The sequence below is a fragment of the Carassius auratus genome, chromosome 33 (genome assembly GCF_003368295.1).
Source record: "Carassius auratus strain Wakin chromosome 33, ASM336829v1, whole genome shotgun sequence".
Taxonomy (NCBI): domain Eukaryota; kingdom Metazoa; phylum Chordata; class Actinopteri; order Cypriniformes; family Cyprinidae; genus Carassius; species Carassius auratus.
Window position 1 is genome coordinate 1,139,980 of NC_039275.1, and position 24,833 is coordinate 1,164,812.

At 36.3% G+C, this 24,833-nt stretch overlaps 1 protein-coding gene across 1 annotated transcript; it reads right to left on the bottom strand.

Annotated features, from left to right (window-relative positions):
• Positions 1-2,580: 2,580 nt before the first annotated feature.
• Positions 2,581-24,585, bottom strand: LOC113052839 (putative histone-lysine N-methyltransferase PRDM6). Its single transcript, XM_026217288.1, has 7 exons — positions 23,912-24,585; positions 21,446-21,753; positions 15,431-15,558; positions 12,863-12,987; positions 8,587-8,929; positions 5,067-5,243; positions 2,581-2,850 (listed from the first exon to the last, which is right to left on the bottom strand). Exons 1-7 carry the CDS (start codon positions 24,375-24,377, stop codon positions 2,736-2,738), a joined length of 1,662 nt encoding a protein of 553 aa, XP_026073073.1. The 5' UTR covers positions 24,378-24,585; the 3' UTR covers positions 2,581-2,735.
• Between the last annotated feature and the right edge of the window lie 248 nt (positions 24,586-24,833).

Sequence of the window (24,833 nt, forward strand, 5' to 3'; positions counted from 1 at the left end):
ACACCGAGTGAAGGTTCCCATGAGCGAGAATAGAAATCAGCATCTCGTTCGTCTTCATCTCTCAGAAACAATCCCAGAAGAGCCTTGAGCTCTAATGATGATCCGGAGACTACAGCGGGACCAGGGGGCAGAACTATATTCAGACGAGAAGCTATTGCTCTAATATCAGCCGAGCCAAAGCAAACACAACAAGGCCAGAGACCGGAGGAATAATGTTGATGTACTCGGCTCCAATCATTCACGCCGTTTAACAGCAAACACACGACGCTCAAGCGCTCCACATGAACACCGTCCTCCAGAAATCACTGTTTCTGCTGTTTGGAGGAGAGAGAGAGAGAGGTGTGTGATAATAAATCAGGTTCATCAGAGAGACTACTGAGCTGAAACACCATGCACTGTATACCAAGAGTGTGATAATAAATCAGGTTCATCAGAGAGACTACTGAGCTGAAACACCATGCACTGTGTACCAAGAGTGTTTAGACGTTAAATACCAATGGGTTTCTAGTCAAAAATGGCTTTTAAATCTCTCATTATTTTATGTCATCAGCAAATCTTGGATTTGATATTTAACTTGTTCTCTCTCTATAAGCACAGGTTTGATCTGAGCTCATGCATGTCTGTTTTGAGTGAAGAAACATTATTTGTGGATCATTTTGGCAAGATTCACTCGAGAGCTGAGGTGAAATACAAAACCTGTGCTAAACTAATCAAAAGAAGTTGAGAAAAGATTGAATCATATATTTGGTAATTAAATAATGCAACAACAAAGAATCCTCTCAAGATTATAAAAACATATTTTTCAAAGGTTAAATATTTTCTTGGACAAAATTTTTTTTGAGGGCAAAATATATATTTAAATGTTTTTTTTTTACAAGTTTGTAAAGTTTGTTTGTTTATATATATATATACTTTATTATAAATATTTTATTTTCAAAAAAATACCAAAATATGTTTTTTTATCAAATAATTTTTTTTTTTTATTTTTTTTTGATATCAACTTCACATTTGGAACACAACTTGTTTGGATTTATTACTTTGATTTTATTATATATATATAATGTTTATATGTATTATATAAACTTTGAAAATAAAACTTTTGTACATTTCTCATAATAATAAACTTCTATAACAAATTATTTTAAAAAAATATTTTTTTGTATGTTTTATATATACGTTATTTTTTGACCAAAAATAGGGGGGGGGGGGGTGCTTTTTTTAAAGAAAGGAAAGTGAAGTTGTACCCCGTGTGAGTAAAGTCACTAAGTTAAATCAAACACAATCACGCAGTGTAATGTTAATCAAAGTTTGGTCATTACTTTATTCACAAGAACATTTTTTGGCCTATGGTGCTTATGTACAAAAATGCTAAAACCATGCAAACAAAAGCTGGATTTGAGCCGATCCTGAAAATACAGCACAGTCATGATTATCAGAGATTCACACGATTCATCAAAACGTGTTTAGAAAAGAAGCACAAGAGCATTCAGTGAAACATCACTTCCATTAAAAAGTGTCTCAATCATATTAAAGCTCTGGGAAACACAAGATATAAAGGTGATCTGGGAATAAGAGAGTGAAGCTCAAATATTAAATCATCATCAAAGTGCCATACAGCATGATGTGGGAGAAATATAATATTCAGAATTTACATTTTATACAAAGTCATTTTTGGTGAAGTGTAAGTCATGCTGACGATGCAGTCACACAGACGTGATGCGTTTCTGTCCGAAAACCACATCTACAGATATATATTATATATGAATATTGTTTGTATGCTGGTCTGACCCTCAAAACTGTAAAAAGTCACATTCTTCCTCAGTATTTTTCATCTTTTATCTTGTTTTTCAGTAAAAAAATCTGTCTTAATTATTCACACACGACCAGTGCATTATTGCTTGATAAAACATAAAAGCATCTGCTAGATGAATAAATATTAATTTAAATTAATGATATGTTAAATTATTAATACACTGTGTGACGGTTCAGAGAGTAGAACAGATCTGAACACTAACACCATGCATATATCACACTTTTTATTTATTTTTACATAATATATTTGTATCTTATTTTTATTCATTACTTAGTGCCTTATTAAATTATTTTTTATTGTGAATCATTGTTATTCACTGTAAATGCAAAATTGCTGTTTTTTAAAATAATTAAATAATCAATTAAAATAATATTTTTAAAAAAATAAAACAATTAATACGTTTTTAAAATGCTAATGGAATAAAAAATATTTTTTATTTAATATTTTATTTATTTATTATCATTATTTTAAGCATAAACTTAAAATAACTAGATTTTTTTATGGCATGTCATTTTGAATTTCTATTTTTATTATTTTTTTAAGTAATATCTTAATATTGCAAGTCTTTCTGCATTCAATCTAGAATAAACGTTTCTTGATTTAATGATTTGTACTGGAAAACAATCAGAAATACTGATGAAGAACATGAGATTTTGCTATTCTGTTCTGTTCTTGTCTTCTGAACACAGTCTCATTTCAGGAACTCATGAATAAATAATCTCACAGATAGCCCCGCCCCCGATAGCCCCGCCCCCACCTGTGCCAGGATCGATGTCTCTTAACATCTCACTTACTTTATAACTGCTTTTGGTTTTCTGCGTGTGATTGAGAGTTTCTCCGAGGAAATCTTTGGTTTTGCTTAAGTGTCCGTGACATTTAATCATGATTTTCTCTGGCCGTTTAATTCCGGCCGGTCAATCAGTTAATCCACCTCGATTGATTCGCTGCTCTCGCTGATGGGTTTGCACTCGTTGGGCATCCGCTGGTGTCTGCTGAGCTGAGTGGCCTGCGTGAAGCTGCGCTCGCACCGCTCACACCTGCACACACACACACACACACACACACAGCTGAAAGCGGCTGTAATTGCAGAGAGCCTGTCAGTAATGTGTGAGGATGGGCGGCCCCCGGAGACCCCTGTCCAGATCGGGCCCCGCATCAGTGTCACACACAGATCAGGAAGAAAAGTGAGGTTTGGGGCTCAATCACTTCACAATCTACAACCAGAGTCACTCTGGAGCTCATTTCAGTCTGAAAAGTACACAGCAACATCACAAACGTGAAGATAATAACTTTATATTCAAACACTTTGGGTAAAAGCATTTTCTAATTGCATCAAATTCACTAACAAATGCATTCAGAACAAATATAAAACAAGATATATAACTGAAAAATATTAAAGCAGTTTAATTGTCTGACTCCACTGACAGACAGTCGTTCTTAGTTTTAGCATTAACTTATTTAATTTGAATGAATAATATGAATATTATAATGTGTGTTCCTGACTCTGGTGACAGCTGTGTGTTGTCGATGAGAGAAGCTCAGGGCTATTGATCAGCGAAAGATTCCTGATCGCTTCTGATGATCGTCTGCTCAAACACTGATGACACGCTTGTGTTGCACTGATGCTTTATTAGACGCTTGATTCGTTACTGAACTACAACTGATGCACGTCTGAGAGAGAACCGTACAAGACACACATTCACCAGCAGCAGCTCCAGATAACACACACATACACACACACACACAGAGAGAGACACACACACACACACACACACAGAGAGAGAGACACACACACATACACACACACACACACACACACTCACTCACACAGACACACACAGACACACACACACACACACTCACTCACTCACTCACACACACACACACACACACACACACACACACACTCACTCACTCACTCACACACACACACACACACACACAGAGAGACACACACACATACACTCACTCACTCACTCACACACACACACACACACACACACACACACACACACAGAGAGAGACACACACACATACACACACACACACACACACACACACACACACACACAGAGAGAGACACACACACACACACACACACAGAGAGAGACACACACACACACACACACACACACACAGAGAGACACACACACACACAGATACACACACACACACACACACACACACACACAGAGACACACACATATACACACAAACACACACACACACACAGAGATACACACACACACACACACACACACACACAGAGAGACACACACATATACACACACACACACACAGAGACACACACACACAGAGAGAGACACACACACATGTGCGTATAAGTATACTATATATATATAAACAACATTTATATATCCTATAATTTATGTTTATATATATATATACTTATATTTGTGTGTTTATTGTGAAAATTGAATTTGAAAAAGTAACTAAATTAAAAGAGATTCATGCATATACATTTAACATTATTTGAAAATAATATGTGTCCATGATTGTGTATATGTGTGTATCCAGAGTTGGTAGTGTCTGATTATTTTTGATATGGATTATGTAATCATGTAAATATTTTAATAAATTAGTATTACATTTGCATGTTTACTCTTCTTTGATGTTGGTTAATGGTCACATGACATGCATGCAAATAAAATAAAATAATAAAAAATTTTGTTTATAGTTTTATTTTCATTAGTTCATTTAGAATGAGATTTTTAATGATTTAATGAATTCTCAGCTTTTCAGTGAACTCACAAACCTGCAGTTCCTCGATATAATATAATGTTTAATGCACTTCATGTTGTTAATTACAACAAATGGAACATATTTTCTTTGTATTTATACATCAAGATTATTCGATTTAAATCAATGCGATAAACGAGTTATGTCAGAAGTAATCTAAAACCAGTCTGATTAAATGACCTAAAATAAAAAGTAATGAATTATGTTACTAATTACAATGTTTGTCATGTTCTTTGGAATTAGTGACAGACCCAGCTCTATAACTATATATGTTTATAAAATGGTATATATTTTTAAAAGAATAAATAAATATTAAAAATAATAAAAAAATAATTGTAAAATTATATATATATATATATTTATATATTTTTCTGGAGTGTTTGAAAGCATGAGTCATAAAGCGAGGTGAAAGGCTCAGATGTAAGGAGCTCAGTGTGGTGGTGACTGAAGGGTTAAGGTGCTGGAGGAACGGCTGGTACTCACTGGTACTTACTTGAAAGGCTTCTCCCCGGTGTGTGTGCGGATGTGGTTGTTGAGCGTGGTGGCTCCGGCGAAGGCTCGGCCGCAGTAGCCGCACTTGAAGGGCCGGTCACTGGAGTGTGTGACCACGTGATTGCGGAGCTCGGACGGCTGCGAGAACGACTGCGAGCAGTGACCGCACTGATACGGCCTGAAACACAGAGTGACCCTCATCAGCACCGGCCGTCTCACAGCCCTGTTTACTGCGCTTATATATAGAATTTCATATATTGAATTTTATTTACAAGAATTCTATATGTAGTTATTGTTATATATTACATTATATTTATAAAAAAAATAGTTTTTAGCAAAGAAAATTATTGAAAAATTCTAAACATGTATTTTGGTCAAAGACGTTAGGATGTCTGCATCAAAATACATTTACAAAAGTGATTTCATGTCTATAGAAAGCACATTAAATGTAAGTTAATTATCTTCTTTTAAGGTTTCAAAGAAGTTTTTGGAGGACAAAATCTCAAAATTTGGTTGAAATAATGGTACAGTTATTTAGTGTAACATGTTTATTCTGACCTGTACATATTAATATATATAAAAGATTAAGGGGGCATGTTAAATTTGATTGTGTTTTAAATGAGTAAAACATTCTTACTGACAAATGGGCAAAACCTTGGATAGTGGCACATTTAAGAAAATTAAAATTACAACTTATTAGTATTTGGTGTGAAAGTAATTCGTCTTTTAATGTTTCATAAATTGTAAATGTTTTGTTGTAAATATGCCTGACAAGATTGTTACACTGAATGAGATTTTAGTGGGTCTCTTCTGTAAATCAAGGGAACATGTATGATTTATATTTTTTTGCTCAGAAAAACAAAAACAAAAATGCAATTGAATTAAACAGAAAACTTGGGGGGGGGGGCAACAACAGTTTAAAGCAGTATTACACTTATAGTTTTAATGCTTAAACCCTTTTTCCGTCTTTTATCCATTTATATATATAACATATATATATATGTTAATATTTATTAAATTCTTAAAATTATTCCTTAAATTATATATATATATATATATATATATATATATATATATATATATATATATATATATATATATATATATATATATATATATATATATATGTATATATATATATATATATATATATATATATGTATATATATATATATATATATATATATGTATATATATATATATATATATATATATAATTTTATTTTAAGAGTTTTATATACATATCTATCTTTTTTTCTTTAAGAATTTTTTTTTTAGTGCATGTGCATACTGCTCATATGTTTCAAATAATAACAAGATGTTAATGTGGAAAACTATGATGTTTTTAAATGTTGGGCAATAATGATTTCAAATTAAATGTGAAAACTGTTTCTGAAAAAGAAAACAAAAGCAATAAGAAATGATTATCTGTGTGTACAGCAGAAATGTTCCAGCTCTGATGTCAGTGTTTCCTGATGAAGCTGAGCGAGGGACTGAAGTTTCTCTGTCTGATGCTGAATATCTTCAGATGATGAATGTGTGCGCTGCTTTAACTACAGCAGATGAGAGATTAATGGACACTTATTGTTTATTGCTCCAGCGGCCGGAGCGGGACGGACATAAATAACCCCCCGGACCTCCAACACACACACACACACACACACACTTCCAGACCCTGAGATTCCTCTAATGTCTTATTTGAGTCTTACAGCAGGAGAATATTTCTTCTGCTCGATATGGTAATAAATGGCTCTTTACTCATTAATGAAACGTGTCATCGCTGAGATTGATGTGAGCGAACAAAAAGAAGAAAAACACCTCGAGCTGAGAGCAGCACATCAGCTTTGTTCTGCAATGATGCCGTGATTTATCCTCTCTCAAATGTATATATAAACTAAACATCAATAAATATGTATAAGCCAAAGGCCATAAAGCATCGGCGAGATCATTTCCCACAGATCGTCCCGGATTGCCTCGTTCAGCTAAATTTTATCTGCGCCTCGGGGTCATAAAGTTGGGTATCGACAAAACCTCACATTGACTTCATCCCGCAAACATTTTTCTTCTGTATGAATATTAGTTTATTGAATAAGTGGCATCTGTTTTCCTCTGCATCACGTCTGGACTGGGATTTCGTTGTGACGCGCAGCTGATTTATAGAACTGAACGCAGCACGGAAAATAGAGCTAAGCGAAATATTCCAATACATGCTCGGCCGTGTTTAATTAGGTTTAGAGATGATATTACACGGGAAAATCATCTCTTGTGGAGAACGTTCAGTGCTCAGACTCACAGAGATCAGGACACGTGTCTGAACGATCATAACTCTATTCATCTATATTCAGAAATATTATTGATTTCACTGCACTGAGAATATCAGATGAGAAGAAAACTAGAACGGATCTTCTGTTTCACAGATGAAATGGAGGTTTGAGATAAGAATTAAATTTTTTGACAGCTTTATACTTAAGAACAATATATTTTACAGTTAACTGAAAGAAAAACCATTTTAAAAAAACGCTACATGAAATACAATAAAAATGAACTAGAATAAAATATAATACAAAAAAATATGTACTAAAATAACTAAAAATATATTAAAATATTTCAAAATAACAAAAACTAATAAAAGTGACAAAAACAATTAAACTTTAAAATTAGAAGGAAAATAAAATATAAAAATAAAACATTCAAAATATTAATAAAAACTGTAATATCTCACTGATATTAAAATAAAACTGGTTAAGAATCAAATTTCAAATTAAGAATCAAGTTGAATTTGTGTCAAAATTGTTATTGAACTGAACTGAATCTGAAATGAACTGATTTATGACACTTTTATCTTCTTTATAGTTAACACCTGAATTTCTAATTTAGAATTAAAGAATTGAATTTTGCAACACTGTCTCTATTATTAAACTGAACTGAATGATGAAAATGTTGTCCTCTGCAGAGCTGCTTATAGATATCAATAAAGTTTCAGATTAAGAATCAAAGAACTGAATTTGTTTTATAATTCGTGAATTTTGCCAAATTGACTTCTTGGACTGAACTGAATCAAAATGAAACTGAATTATGACACTCGTCTTCTGTAGAGCTGTATTATAAATGAATTTTAATTTTTGAATTAAGTTAAAAATTGAAGAATCTAATTAGTTTTTATAATTGATCGACTTTGCAGCATTGGTGCTGTTATTGAACTGAACTGAATCAACATGGAATTGAACTGATTGATGACAATTTTGTCTCCTGCAGAGCTGCTTATATTTATGAATAAAGTTTCAATTTAAGAATCGATGGCTGATTTTTCATAGCTGAAACAAATTTGTTTTTATAATTGACGAACTTTGCAATATTGACACTTTTATTGAACTAAATTGAATCAGAATTGATCTAAATAATGACTTCACTGAAACTGAACTGATGCATTTTGCAACATTGTTGCTGTTAATTTCCCGTGAAGCTGCCCTGTAGAGAGCGCTGTAGAATGGAGCGCTGCTTGTTTCGGCGTGCTCTCGTACCTGTCGGGGTTCTGTGTGCACACGTGCATCTGCAGCAGGATCCTCTGCGTGAAGGTCTTGAAGCACTGGCCACACTTCCACAGATGCCAGTCGCTGAAGTCGGAGCTCAGCTGGCTGGTGGACGTGGGGCTGGCCAGCACTCGCTGGTTCTTCCCGCTCATCTGACTCAGGCTGGACTCCACGTGACTCTTGTCCAGCAGAGAGAAGCTCCGAGAGCAGGGCGTCTGAGGGAAGACCATGGAGCGCGGCAGCAGCGAGGAAGACGAGGGTTTGGGACTCTTACTGAAGGGCTGGAGCGAGTCCTGACGAGACATTGCCTCCATGACAGAAGACGGCACGTTCACTGCCACAGAAACAGCAGAAGAACACCCGAGTCAAGCCGAGAAACATGAGTTTCATATTCAACATATTCAAATCTGTGTTAAAGTGTAATGTATTTCTGTGATGCTCCGCTGTATTTTCAGCATCATTCCTCCAGTCTTCAGTGTCACATGATCTTCAGAAATCAGAATAATATGATGATTTACTGCTCAAGAAACATTTCTGATTATTATCAGTGTTGAACACATTCATATTTTTGTGGAAACTGTGATGCATTTTATTTTTCAAGATTCACAGATGAACAAAAAGTTCAAAAGAACAGCATTTATCTGAAAAAGAAAAAATATTTTGTAACATTATAAATGCTATATTAAAGGGGGGGTGAAATGCTCGTTTTCACTCAATCTCCTGTTAATCTTGAGTACCTATAGAGTAGTACTGCATCCTTCATAACTCCAAAAAGTCTTTAGTTTTATTATATTCATAAGAGAAAGATAGTCTGTACCGATTTTTCCCGGAAAAACACGAGCGTCTGGAGGCGTGACGTGTGGGCGGAGCTAAAGAATCACGAGCGCCAGTAGGCTTTTGCGTTGAGAGCGTTTGGAAGCTGTGACATTACCGTGAGGAAAAAAACATCATCCAAAACAAACCATGGCTAACAGTCAGATTCAGCGTATATTTATGATCCAGAATCAGATCCAGAGGCTGAAATTTAACAAGAGCAGCAGCAGCAAAGACGTCTCTATTGTGGTATGTACTGAAACTGTATATATTTGCTTAGCGGTTTTGGAAAATGACTAAGTTCCACTTTGTCGTCTTTTTTTTTTTTTAAGCTGTACATGTGGAAAGTGCAGTTTGATGACAACATCGCATGTTGTTTACTTGATGTGCTTACGCGCCGATAGCTAAGTTAACAACACAGAGATATTTGAAGCAGTTTTACTCACCGCCTGCGGTTCCAACACACGATCGTGACCCTTTTTCGTTGGGACTGCATTATCCTTAAGAAATAAACGATGTGCAAATCCGGCGTCAAACTGGGCTTTGTTTGTAAAACAAGCATCTTCGAAATGCAGGGAACAAACACAAACACTTGCACAACTCCGTTGATGCTCTGTAAAAATAAACTCCATCCACTGGTCCCTTAATGCTGTTTCTCTTTTGGTAATCTGTGCAGGGTTGTCTTGCCCTGGCAACCAAAAACACACTCCTTTTGTGACATTTGGCGACGCTCTCGCTCTGATCAGTGAATGTCTCTGCTCTCAGTGCTCTGCTATACGGGAGCGCGCGCTCTTCCGGCAGAAGTGCCTCAGGACCCATATAAGGAAATTGCACTCCATCTAACGTCACACAGAGCCATACTTGAAAAAAACTTTCCGAAACTTGTGACAAACCAGAAGGAGTATTTTGGGAACAAAAATACTCCTTCAAACGTACAACTTAATTTTTGAAACTTTGTCCATGTTTAGCATGGGAATCCAACTCTTTAACAGTGTAAAAAACTCAGTATGCATGAAATAGCATTTCACCCCCCCTTTAATGTCACTTTTGATCAATTGAATGCGTCCTTGCTGAATAAAAGTGTTCATTTCTTTAAAAAATTAAACTGCTGAAATTTTTTATTATTTAATACATTTAATCCAATAATCACATAGACATAAAGCTGTATATGATAATCGTATATCATTAAAAACACATTTAATAAATATAATGTAAAAATCACTAAACAGCATTAGAGGATCAGCCATAGAGTCAAATCTCGGACAGGGAACCGACGTCTTCAGACGCTTTCAAAGACATTTTATGTTCAGAAACGCTTCCATCGTCAAACCATATTCCACATTCCTCATCACGCGGCACACTGTGTGTATAAACACTGAATAATCCGACTGTAAGACGAGACATGTGAGAGATCTCTGATTCAATAACGCCTGTGCATTCAGTGCAGCATGAAGCTCCAGCCGCTGACCTGAGATCAGACCCAGCGTGGAGAAACACACAGATCTCTGTCCAGCAGATCTGAGTCTTCATCTGTTCAGACTCAAACAGTGTCAATGGCTTTCTGATCGCAGCTTCTCTCTCGCAGTATTTCTCAGCAGCACACATCACACGACACACTTTAGAGCAGCATTGGAAGGAAAGAGCGCTGTCTAAACACATCAGAGCTCATAAAGTCTGTATGCTGTAAACACTGCACTGTCAGATTCGCTCTCAGGTCCCGGAGCAGACGGAGAACATGAACACTGAAGAAACAGCGCTGGGCCATTCCTCTGATTCCAGAGACTGGTTTTGAATAAAAATAATAACACACTGTGTTGCAGAAGTTTCAATGTCAGTACTGAAATAAATAAAAAAATGTGATGCCAGCATTTCCCGCTAACATTTTTAACGGATTCTCAAACAGCTCTGATTGGCCAGCTCAGATATCTCTGTGATTGGCTACTATGATCATCGCCAGTGTCGGGGAAAGTTACTTTTAAAAGTAACGCATTATTCCCTAAAAAAGTAACTAATTACGTTACTTAGTTACTTTTTATGGAAAGTAATGCATTACAGTACTTTTGCGTTACTTTTTTGTTACTTTTTAAATATGAACAGGGCTTTATTGTTTTTAAGATAACTTCTATTTAGAGCAAATGTTAAAGCCAAAACCAAAAAGTATAATGAATAAACCTAAGGCTGAAGGAAAGTAAATTCATGTCTGTAGAGTAAAACACAGGAGAAGAAGGTTCACTCTTCGGCAATAAAAAAATTAAAAACAATGAAGCACAATTGTTAATTTATCTAAAGTCATTTTTGCTAATTAGTATATTTAAACTGGATCATCAAAGGTAAGCAGCAAAGATATTTCTTAATAAAATGCGATTGGATACATTTGTGTTATTTAACATATTTAATTATTACAGGTTTGCGTCATATTCTAAGTTTGCATTTCACTGTTTTAATTCATTTTGATGAATAATAAACCTGTTTTTTTGTTGTCGTCGTTTTTTGCGAGGATGAATTAATGCACATTCACATTTAGTCTAGAACTACACGCCTCTGTACTTCTGATTTCTCCAAATTTGGGGACTGGAGAATTGTCAGTCAATAAATGGGAAAACAAAGAAAACTGGTGTTAATCTTTTGAAAAAGGAACTCAGATATTTTCTTGTAAATGAAAAAGTTATTATGAAAAAAAAAAAATCCTCAAAAAATACTATTCCTATATAACTATATAAAGCATCAGCGTGTCCAGAGGAAATCAGGGATTCACCGATATATAAAATTTTGGCAGATACCGATAACCGATAATTCTCAATCCATGAAAGGTGATAACCGATATTTTGGCCAATAAATCTAAATCCAATTTTTTTATGATTACTAAAAAAGTCTCACCATTAAAAGGCACTAAACACTTCACAAAAATCAAACATAAAGCAACCTTAAAAGTAAATAAAATAAACTGAAGTGCTGCCAGCTTATTTAACGCAAGGAACACATCCTATTTGAGATTAATCAGATAGTTATCCAACATAAACATAACATTACAAATTATATTTGTACAAAAAGATGCAAATGCACAAGTGAACTCAAACTAATTTACATGCTTATAAGAACTTCTGTTGTGCATGCACTATTGGCTCTTTACACAACAACATGCTGAAAAATGGAAACTAATCAAAAATAATTCACAAGATTTTTATTATAATAGTGTTCTCATTATAATGTTTATATAATATATATGACAGTCCAAATTGTAGTTATTAATGCTGTGCACTGAGCTAAATAATCACCAGCAAACTGAAACACTCTATTGACGCTGTATAAGCTTTATCTATATGAGATAAACCAGATTTCTATGCACAAAATATACACAATAATATGGTATCGGCCGATATATCGTGCATCCCTAGTGGAAATAACAAGCATGTGAACTGTTCAGATGAGACTGATGCAGAAGAGTTTCTCTTACGGTTTTCGTCTTGTGCGACGCACTGCAGCGGGATCCCGAAGAAAGACGTGTAGCTGTCATTGTACCAAACCAGGAGCTCTGTTCCTCGAGGAATATCTGCACACGCCCGGTAGAAGATACACGACCTGAAACATAAATGCAATGCTAAGAAAACTATAACTAACTACTTACTAATAAAAGAATATCACTTTACAACTTCAGTAATAAAGGAACATTGAGTTGCTTCATGAAAGCTTATTGTATCACTGTATTAAAGCTCTCTGTATTATGTAGAGTATGATGAGAGAGATGGATTGAGCGAGTGTGATTATCTGCATCTGACACAGCATTCGTTCTTCAGCTCAATCTCATATTCACAATAAAACATTGGTCGGAAAGCCATATCTCTGTCTAACTATCCTTGATCTGTTAAGGGATGATTTCTGGTGACAACACTGATCACTGCATTTGTTAACTGCGTATTACAGGCTGTTGCTGAAAGTATAAAGAACATACTTGTTTACAACCCTGTTTCAGTCTCTTTCAATATAAAAGTATTCACTGCGGACTCACTCAGGAAAACCGTCTACAATCATCAAAGTTGTCTGCGCACACAAAAAGAAAATTACAAATGGTATGTTTTGCTAATATTTTTTTATTTTAAAATTGAGGAATCAGGAATATTATGCTGCAGGAATATTAGGCTGCTGTCACTTTAAGAGCCGCACGGATCCAATTTACTGTTACACACGTATGTATTTTTATTCTCAAGTGTATACCGTATATAAAAAAAACACAAAGGTCTATCATTAAAATATATGTTATTGTTTATTTATGATTAAAAAAAGTATAATAAATTATACAAATAATTAAATATATATTTAGATTTACAAAAGATTAAAAATAAATGTAAAAAATAATAAAGCATATATTATTCTTAGACGAGCAGCTAGCCAGACTAACTCTATTCGTCCTTTAGTCGCTGGATACAGCTCTATTTTCTCTTACAGAGGAAAAAAACCTACAAAAGTTTGACTCTTTGGTCCTGCTGAAATTGCTGAGATCAGTGCATTTTATTAATTCTTTCCACCACGACATCAAAATAAAACAAGAGCCGAGTCCATAAATCAGCAACATCTCATAAGCGAGAGAGAGAGAGAAAACACGTCTCTCAGCTCGGCTTGGCTCAACATAAACACTGCAGCGCTCCAGTGAAGGCAGTGGGACTCAATGAGTCGGCGGGCCGCTGAAAGAGTCTGTTTGGGGAGCGATGGGTGGTCCTGCACGCTCAGACCGAGTAAACCAACACCGGCTCTTACAAGCCTGCCGTCACCTCCAAAACACGCATGAATCTGTGCAGATCAAAGCCCTCCGGCCCCCACGCTGACAGCGATTTAGTGTTGTGGTGGGGTAAGTCATAAAGGACGCCCCCTGCACGGGACATGCCAATAGAGCGAAACCAAACAGCGCCTCGGACTCCATCCATCACCGGCGGCTTTGAAGAGGATTCCATCAAGATATTGAACATCAACATATGATCTGGACCCACACACGCGTGAGACTCGCCCTTCAACACGGACTTACACCAAGAAGATCAGCTCCACATTAAAAACCTCTTCAGCCTGAGCTCTCAGTGTTGGGAACACATCACAATAAAAACAGACACTGTGTAGACTTCTGCTGATTTTATATACAGCTAGTTAGATAAACTACAACCGAATAAAAAACAGAACATTTTTTGAATATATTTTTTTTAATACTTAATTTTTTATATCGTTTTTACTTCATAAGGAGGTTTTTAGGTCAGTTTTGTCTGCACACTAAACAGATCCCTAGACCACAGAGATCTATCAAAATATATATTTTATATTATTTTTTAGATTCAAGAAAAATATTTAAATTATTAATTGAAAAAAAAGACCATTATATATATATAGTTTTGTTTACATTTAAGAAAGATATAAATTTATAAATAATTTTTAAATAAATAAATAAATAAAGGTTTATCAAAATATATATTTTTGGATTTAAAAAAGAAGGAAATAATAAAATAAATAAACATAAACCCAACTGCAAAGGTTATAATTTTTTTTATATTTAAAAAGATAAAAAAGAATAATACAAAAAAAGACAACAAAGATCTATAAAATGTACTGTATCTTTTATCATTTTAATAATATTATATTTAAGAATTTAAAAATAATATTTAAAAATAAATGAATAAAACAGACCATGAGTGTTTACCCAAAAATATCTTTAAAAAAAATTTAAATATTGTAAAAATAATCCAATTAAAATAAAAAATGATTAAGACATTCGGACCTCTTTGGTCTGTTATCTTTTAAGTGTGTGGACACCACTTGCTGATTTTTGTACATCTTGTATATCCAATTTTCTTTACCCTATATGCTGTTAATTATAAATACATCCATGAGCAATAGCTGTAGTATTTGTAGAGTATTACTATACTCCTGTATCTCTGCAGGTTTTGTCAGCTCTCTCTCACTGCCGTGTGGATGTGTTCATCTCTTCAGGCGGTTAGTGCTGGTGTGGGTTGGTTTAGTTAAGTTAGTTAGTTAGTTTCTCTACCTGTACTGCACCACCATCATGTTCTGCTCTCCACAGTGTCTGGCGCAGCGGATGTACCTCATCCAGCTCGACTTACTGGGCTCGTTCCCGTCAAGAAAGTGCTGTAAGGTTCCCTCCTGATCGTAGATCTAGAAGAGAGACATCCACAAACACCGTCAGCACTCACAGTCGTCCTCGTGTCATATGAAGAAAAACAGAAGTGATTCAGATAAATCAACCTGCAGTGGTCGATATTTCAGTCCGTCTGCTGTTTTTAATGACCGATGCCTAGTGATATTTCAAAACTATAAATGTGAAGGTAGTTGTGCAGCATGCTTCATGATCTTTCTGATGTTGTGCAATGGTTGTGCACAAGCTTATTTTAATACAAAATTGATTTTAGTGCAAGACGATCATTTTCACCGCAGAATGCACTTTTGTGAGTTTAAAACCAAATCTTTTTTGCTCAGAACTGTGTCAGGGATCTGAGATCTGTGACGGATGGGATCTGACGGGCTCCTGTTACTCACTGCTCAGTCTCTCCAGACAGCGTTTACGGCTCTGAGCGACAGCTGTAAATAGAGCGGCTGACCGCTGGTGACCCGGCCGACAGCCGCAGTGACCTCCTGCCCTCATTACAGCGAGTGAATCAGGGCCGACAGCCATTACGCTCAGCACTTTATCACAGGAACACGCAGAGGTCTGCAGCGGAGCGCTCTGAGCATGCAAACACATCTCTGGAGGTGATAGTGGCGCTTGTTATCGCTGCAGACGCATTAAAACACACCAGAAACTCTCTCGGCCCAAGCTTCATCTTCTTCATCAGTCACAGATGCAGCGTGCTCTACGTTCAGATGAAACTCTCGAGATGCTTTCTTTTCACAAGTGAAGCATAAAATAACTTCAGTGACAAATTACAGAGCCAACCCACGTTAAACAAGAGCAGAAATAAAATAATTATCCTGGCCCGCGGCCCACCGCCACGACATCATCACCTTCAGCCAATGAGCAAATATTATTCCCAGCAGCTGTATCAGCCTCATCTGGAGATATTTGTGTTTCATGAAAGCATTCAGTCACGCTCAGACTATTTTCTGCTCCAGCACAGAATCAGTCGACGTCTTTTCACTTTTGGAAACGGTTAATAAGTTATTATTCTTCACTAAAACCATTCAAAACCCTGGTTACATAACTATATTTAATGCATTAATAACATAACTGTTCAATATTAGTTTATGTCAGCTCAGGTCAATTAAATAACCTTAATAGATACAAGTTTAGATTTTAATAATGCATTAGGAATTGTTGGAATCAACATTAACTGAGATTAATAAATGTTATTTCACTAATGTGATTAACTAATGTCAACAAATGAAACCGTATTGTAAAGTGTATCAGAACATTCTTTGTTAATTGAAATAAAGTTTAAAAAAATTAAAAAATAGTTTCTGAAAAGAAATTAGAATAAAAAAATAAACAAAATAATACAAAAGTCTAAAATTTCATAAAAAAATATTTATTTTCTCATTTTTATTTAACTAGATGTAGTAAAATAACTAAAACTTAAATAATAAAAAAAAATAACCATATAAAAAATCTAAATAACCCTAAGAAAAAATACAAAAAACACTAAAACTTAAAAAAAAAAAAAAATATATATATATATATATATATATATATATATATATATATATATATATATATATATATATATATATATATATATATATATATATATATATGTGTGTGTGTGTGTGTGTGTGTGTGTGTGTGTATAATAATCATACATTTTATTTGTATTGCATCTTTCTCATACTCACTTTTCAAAAAATAAAATAAAAAATATATATAAAAATAAAAGTATAATAAAAAAATGAATTATAAAAAAAAACATTAATAATAAAACTATTAACAAAAACTACAATAGTATGTCATTGATAATAAAACAACACTGCTGTAGACTGTATTTAAAGGGACAGTACACTTAAAGAAACTATGACATTCTGGTTTAAAGTCCCAATACCTTCCACAGTATGCTCAAAAAATACAATGGAAGTCAATGGCTACCATCATCTGTTTGGTTCCCAACATGCTTCAAAATATCTTCTTTTGTGTTCAGCAGAAGAAAGAAAGAAACACAAGCAGGTTTGGAACGACACGAGAGAGAATGTGTGACTATCGCTTTAAATGTGATCTTCCTCCATAACTCAAGCTCTCCTCACTGTGTCCTGCGAGACGTCCAGAAACACATGCTGACACACTTTACACGAGCTCCAGGATAATTCACCGCACAGGTACAGTGTTTAGTTTCTAAATGTCACATTACTCGCGTCACGCTCTCGGCATCATGACAGCAGCTCTAACAAGACACGCTATTTATTGGGCGAGACTCACGTGTGTCAGCGCAGAGATGTTTGAGTTGGACACGCCGACGGTCAAACATCACCAAACAGAACTATTCGCTCGATTTATAGCTGGTAAATATGGCTGATAATGGGCAATATCGACGAGAGACGTGTGTACAATATTCTTTAGAAAAGCATTCCAGACTCAGGGTGGGAAAAGCGGGCGTAATAATTCTGCAGCGCTCTGACAGACCAAAGAAAGAAGCGAAGGAACGGACCGAATAAACCGGTGTTTACATCAGAGCAGCAGCTTCATCTGATTTATCCCTCATATACATACATACATATCAGAGCTGAGCATTTAACACGTTCATGAGGTGCGATTAATTATAGAAATAATAACATGTTCAAATGTATTTAACGTGGCACCTCGTCTGTCATCTCACACTGTCTGAAGAGTCTATTAGAATGAAGCTAAAATTCAATTTTCAAATTTATTTCTTAAGCTCCTTATGTTAAAGGGATCGTATGATGCGATTTAATTTGTTCCTTTCTCTTTGGAGTGTAACAAGCTCTTGCTGCATAAAGAAGATCTGTGAAGTCTCTTCTTTATCAAAGTTAAGACTCTGCCACGCCCCCTAAAACACCTGGTTTGAACACGCCCCCACATGTCTACATCACTATGTGGAAATCACGACGTCCTCTTTCAGCTTGAACTGATTGTAAAACTAAGCACATTATTAACTGTCTTTACATTTATTTTGAAAGATGAAGCTGGTGATTGTGGAAAGGGGCGTTATATTTCCGACGAGTGCTTGCAGTGTCCGGCCAATCACAATGCACTGGGGTCAGCTGGCCAATCAGAGCCGACTGTGCTTGTCAGAAGGAGGGGCTTTGTAGAAAACAAGGTGTTTGAGAGAGGCGGGGCTTAGAGGACCTACAGTAATGTACAGTATTTGAACAATAATGTGTTTTTGGACATTAAAGCATGTCAACATATTCTGTTACACCAAATACACAAAATAATGATCTTTGACAAGCATCATATGATCCCTTTAATAATGTCAAGTCATCGCTTCTCTCATTTAACGTTATAATTAATTTGAATGATATTTCAGGGGTCATTTCACAGCTGCAATTGGTGTGTGATTAATTTGCAATTCTTTAATTAAGTTATAATTTTAAAAAGAAAAAGTTACAATTAAAAATATTGTTTTATATATATATATATATATATGTGTGTGTGTGTGTCTGTGTGTATCTATATATAAAGAAGATGTGTGTTTCTCTAATGAATTACACCTGGACTATCATTATCTCTGTTTTATATCTCTGTCATTTAAAGAGTTTAATTTGCTCCTAATTGACTGAATAAATGTCTGCCATCAGGTGTTTAACGCGACAGACGTCCATCCATCAGCGCTGTGAGCGTAATAACACGTCAATAAAAGGTCAGACAGACTTCATCAAACGCTGGACCGTCTGTAATGAGCGCGGCGTGTGATCTGTTTCGCTCATATTAAACTAATAGATGATCTAACAGGGGAAATATGAATCTGTGGAGCTACCGAGCAGCAATAACACTCGGCCGAACCCAGGCGCTGATTCATTCTCCATTAGCAGTGATTTCTGACACACTCCAGAGAATCATTCAGCCGCGCTCACAGCAGATCTCAGCTCACGTGTTTACATTCTACACGCTCCAGCCTTTCATTCCCTGCTCTCACACTCACACACACACACACACACACCGTCTGCTTTAATCCAGAGCAATGTTTCCTGTAGAAGCGGACGTCCCACAGAAGCAGGAACAGTGAAATCTCAGTCACATCTCTGTGTCACGTCCATCTCAAAGCAAGACTTTCACATCAGCTCTCAGACGATTCCGTGTGAAAAAATGAAAACACATAAAAAAGGTAGAGAAGCACATCTTAACGGAGCGTGTTAGAAGCTTTTGTACCTGTTTTTCTGAGAGCGTGAGAAGTTTAACTTTATGCAAATCTGTGGAAGCTGTCTTCTGCCACGCAATAAAAATATTAAAAAGATAATCACAATTGTGAAGTTATTTCTAGGACGAGTTTATATCTCATATTTCCACGTTAGAAACTTGGGTGGGTTTACTTTTTGCAATTTTGTCTTTTTTCTCTTAAATCATGAGTTTACATCTCAAAATTCTGCATTTATTGTTGTTTGCGTCACAGAATAAAAAGATAAAAAATAAAAAAATATGTTCTTAGAATTTATAAATGTATATCTCATCGTTTTGAGTTCACAGCTCAACAGATTACTTTTCTCTCTTAATTATGAGTTTGTATTTCACAATTTCAGCTTTTTCGCTCACAATTCTGGCTTTTTTTTTGACACAGTTTGAGTTTATATTGTGCAGCTTTGCCTTTTTTCTCTGAATTGAGTTTAAATCTCACAATTTTGCTTTTTTTCAGTCAAAGATTAAAAATACAAAAAAAGTTCATTTTGACTTTCTATCTCACATTTCTGACTTTTCTAAGTTTACTTTTATCAAAAATTTTCTCCAGATTTTTTTCTCACAATAGTGACTTTTTTTCTGTTTTTTTTTTATCATCTTTTTTAATAACTATTAAAAACAGTACTTTTGACTTCTGTATTCCTCAGTCCTCACATCAATTTATATCTCAGTTCTGACTTTTATTATACAGAAATACATCAGTATTGTGAGATATAAAGTCACAATGACCTTTTTATTTTTTATCTTTAGAAATAAGCTTCCCTAAGACACTTACATTGTTTAAGCCTGTTTCTGTCAAACAATTTTAAAAAAGCGTAACTTTGACTTCTTGGCTCACAATTCTGACTCATCTCAGCTTTTACTTTTTTTCTCAAAATTACGAGTTTATTCCTTTTTTTTAATTCTGAGTTTATATTGAAAAATGTCAGAATAATGAAATACAAACTGAATTTAAAATGTCACAATACCCTTTTAAGTAATCTTCCAATCATATCTGTCCATGTCTATATTTAGAGAGCTGATAAGTAATGATCCATCTGCTCTCTCTCTCTCTCTCTCTCTCTCTCTCTGTCTCTCTCTCTCTCTCTCTCTCTCTCTCTCCCTCTCTCTCTCTCTCTGTCTCTCTCTCTCTCTCTCCCTCTCTCTCTCTCTCTGTCTCTCTCTCTCTCTGTCTCTCTCTGTCTCTCTCTCTCTCTCTCTCTCTCTCTCTCCCTCTCTCTCTCTCTCTGTCTCTCTCTCTCTCTCCCACTCTCTCTCTCTCTCTCTCTCTCTCTCTCTCTCTGCTGGTATCAGAGGTGAAGCTGCTAACCTTATTTAGTGTGTTGGGGTTTTCTCACCCGCTCCTCTTTGTGTTCGACACATCAGGTTGTTTGCACACACACACACTCACACACACACACACACACACACACGTTTGTTTTTGTGTAAAGTGTGTTCATCCCATAGGTGTAATGGTTTTTATACTGTAGAAACTGTATATTCTATGGCCCTTCACCAACCCTACACCTAACCCTAACCCTCACAGGAAACTTTGTGCATTTTTACTTTCTCAAAAAAACTCATTCTGTATGATTTATAAGTGTTTTGAAAAATGGGGACATGGGTTATGTCCTCATAAGTCACCCTCTCCTTGTAATACCTGTGTCATACCCATGTCATTATACAGAGTTGTGTCCTGATATGATACACACACACACACACACTCACCTCCCATAAGTGTCTTGTGTTTCGCACGGATCCCGACTGCACCTTGTCCAGCGGCAGCGGGACGCCCTGGAAGGGCCCGATCCAGGTGCCCTGTGGGATACGCTGGGACGCACAGATGCCGTATCCCAGACCCGGGACAGTGCTGGTGCACAGACACACCTCACGAGGAAGATCCCTCAGCCAGTCCGGGACGTCTGGAGGAGCAGCGGTCACCGAGGAGCTGCTGGTCCCCACCAGCCTCCGCAGCGAGTGCAGGGGTCCGTGCATGGGGCACTCTCCGTTACGGTTGTCCGCACACATGTCACAGCCTGAGGGACGGCACAGCGAGAGGAACGCTTATTTACCAACACACAGATGGGACCCCGAACGGCCCCCAAGATCCCCTTCACTGAGTCACACACAAACTGAACACATTTCTGTATCTGTGCTGAAAACGATTGTGTAGGTACAGGCTGAAGAACAACTTTAAACCTAAAGCAGGGAAACAACTAATGCATTCTTCATTCTTAAACAGCTCAATAATTTCACAAGATTAATCACTCAAAAATGTGCTTATGTTTGTGTTGTGCTTTTGACTTTAAATTATTGACTTGAAAACATGTGCATTTTAATTTAAATGATTTACTTTAAAAGATGGGAAAAAATATGTGCTTTTGAATTTAAGTTATGCAACAAAAAAGTGCATTTGACTTTAGATGATTGATTTTAAATGACGCAGAAATATTTTGTGCGTTTGACTTGAAATTATTTATTTTTAAATTATGCAAAAAGAAAAAAAGATTTTTGTGCATTTGAACTTAAGTTATGCAAAAAAAAGCAGTTGACTTTAAATGACTGACTTTAAATTATGCAAAAATATTTTGTGCATTTGATTTGAAATACAAAACTAAATATGCTTAAGTGGTTGACTTAAAATTTGCACGACTAAGAAAAGAGTAACAAATTATAAGTTTAAATAGATATGAGTGATATTTGTGATTTTTGAACGCGTGCAGCTCATTAAAGTGATCTGCAGAAATAAAACGCAATGTGCATCATCTTCTAAACTGAGCGTAGTTGCGATGCAAGCGCTATTTAGTCTCGAGTCGTGTTTCGTTTATTTTGTACTGTGCATCAGAATATTTTCATCGCGTTGTGCATCTGAAATTCGCAGTACATGTGTTGTTGTGTAAAGCGCTTTCTAAATGAGCTGCACTGCTCTGAAATATGGGCTGAGGATCGCGCATGTAGATAAAGAAGTGTCGGATCCCCCGGAGACACACATGTCCCGTGTTGGGATGATGAATGTGGGCCGATGGAGCAGATCGATCAGTGATCCGGACTCACTCCACAAAACTATACAGCAATTAATTGTGTGTTGTCCTCTCATCCCTCATGTGCTGCTGCATTCATCGATGAAGATCTGCTGATCACCAGAAGCTTTCACATCACACTCATACAGTATTCCCTCCGTGCATGAGAGAGCTTATTTAATTATCCAGAAAATAATAAGAGCTTTATTATCGGAAAGCGAGAGGAAACATAACGGGACAAAATCTACTTCGCAATTAATAAAGATTCAGAAGAATTCAGAGTCGAAATGATTTCAGTTGTTGACATCGACAATCAATGTAGCCTAATTATCATGCATTTGATTTTTAATTACAAATATTAAAGACATCTCGGTTTTTTAAGCCAATTTAAATAAACAAATGAGCTAAAAATAATTATGTTCGTTGAATATGCATTTTAAAATAAAGCCAAAATTAAAACGAGTAAAATTTAATTTCTAGCTACTATTTGTTCATTTCTAAATAAATAATTTCAGGATATTCGATCCGGCTCGTTGATAATTCCTCAGTGATCTGGTTTAAGAACAAAACACTCAACTCAGCACGTCTGAGAACAAATATAGAGTAAATAGAGTATAATCACAATTTTTGGCCCATTACAAAATTACTAACAAGAAGCAGTTTTAAGAGGATTATCTAGCAGAAGTAATATTGCAATTTTATCATAAAACTAAATTATTAACTTAAGTAGGCTACAGAATTTATTTAAATATATTTTCCAATTACTTCATTACGTAACAAAACGTAAATTGATTTTTTTTCTCAGTAACTAATAATAATTAATAGTAATCGACAGAAACACGTTTGTAATAAAGCGCTCGTTTTGGCTAACACTCCCCAAAAACTAAAGTGTGTTTGAGAACCATCTCTCGCTCTTGAGTTGACTATAAAGTTATTTTGAGTAAAAAAAAAACTATATAGCCTGTCAGATATTTATTGGTGTTTGATCACAGCTTCTTCAGATGCTGTTTGGGTTCTTCAAAGCAACAGAACCCTGATGTTTTATTTAAAAATAAATACATAAATAAATAAACACTGGAGAATAAAAAGTTCCCATGTGAGCCATTTCCCCCATATCTTCATTTTAAGTGTGTGTGTGTGTGTGTGTGTTATGGAAGAGCATGAATCTACACACGGTTGTTGAGCTCTCCGTTGTGGTTGTTGATCGGGATGATCTCCATCCGCTGCTGTCCGTACAGATAATAGTCCAGCTCCTCGGAGCTCAGCTTCAGTCGCGAGCCTTTATCATTCTTAAAGTTGGACGACAAACAAAGTTCTTTGGCTTGAGAAGATCCTCCGGCGGTGTCGGAGCTCAGCGGGTGTCCGAGCAGCGTGATGTGACCCGCGGGAGACGCGCTGGAGCTGGAGGAGCTGGAGGAGATCAGGCTGGGTCTCTGCGGGCGGAGGGTCTCCAGCGGCACCGGAGGCGGAAGAGAAGCGGCTTTCAGCGCGCTGTTCTGCGGGAAGAGCTGCTGCCAGTGCTGGATGTAAGTCGGGTCCACTTTGAGGAAAGCAGACCCGCTCGGCTCGCCCGGCTTCAGCATGTCCGACTGTAACAGCAGCACAGATGATGGATGATGATGGTGGTGGTGGACTTTCATGTGCTCTCCAGAAAAGAATCGCTGGTTAACTTAACTAGTCAGGCCGCCGCGCGCGTCTAAACACACTACAACACAGAAGCCGAAGCGCTCCGGTGTCCTGCGCTCGCGACGCATGGTTCAAGCGCTCACGAGAGAAACACACTTACCCTGTCAGAGGAGTCCAGGCGGTGGCTCTCGGACACTCACACCATCACTGCACTGACCGCGAGCTGTGCTCGAACCCCGTCAGCGCGAGCGTCCTCCCACTCTCACGCGCATCGCGCTCCCGCACGAGCACGTGCCTCTGGACAGACAGATACAAAAATGATGCTGAGCATCTGTCTCGCGCTTAGTCTTCATTTAGCATGACTTTTTAAGTTGTGGATCATGCATTAGATTAGATTGGGGTGGGGGGGGGGGGGGGTAATAGTTTGGTAGTTGTAAAGATGCTAGAATCGTTAATTATTGTCAGAACGG

Coding starts and splice junctions, on each gene's coding strand:
- LOC113052839 (XM_026217288.1), bottom strand. CDS start 24,377: ATGAAAGTCCACCACCACCATCATCATCCATCATCTGTGCTGCTGTTA. Junction 15,559..21,445: donor ACACAAGACACTTATGGGAG/GTGAGTGTGTGT, acceptor TCTCTCTTCTAG/ATCTACGATCAGGAGGGAAC. Junction 12,988..15,430: donor ATGATGGTGGTGCAGTACAG/GTAGAGAAACTA, acceptor TTTATGTTTCAG/GTCGTGTATCTTCTACCGGG.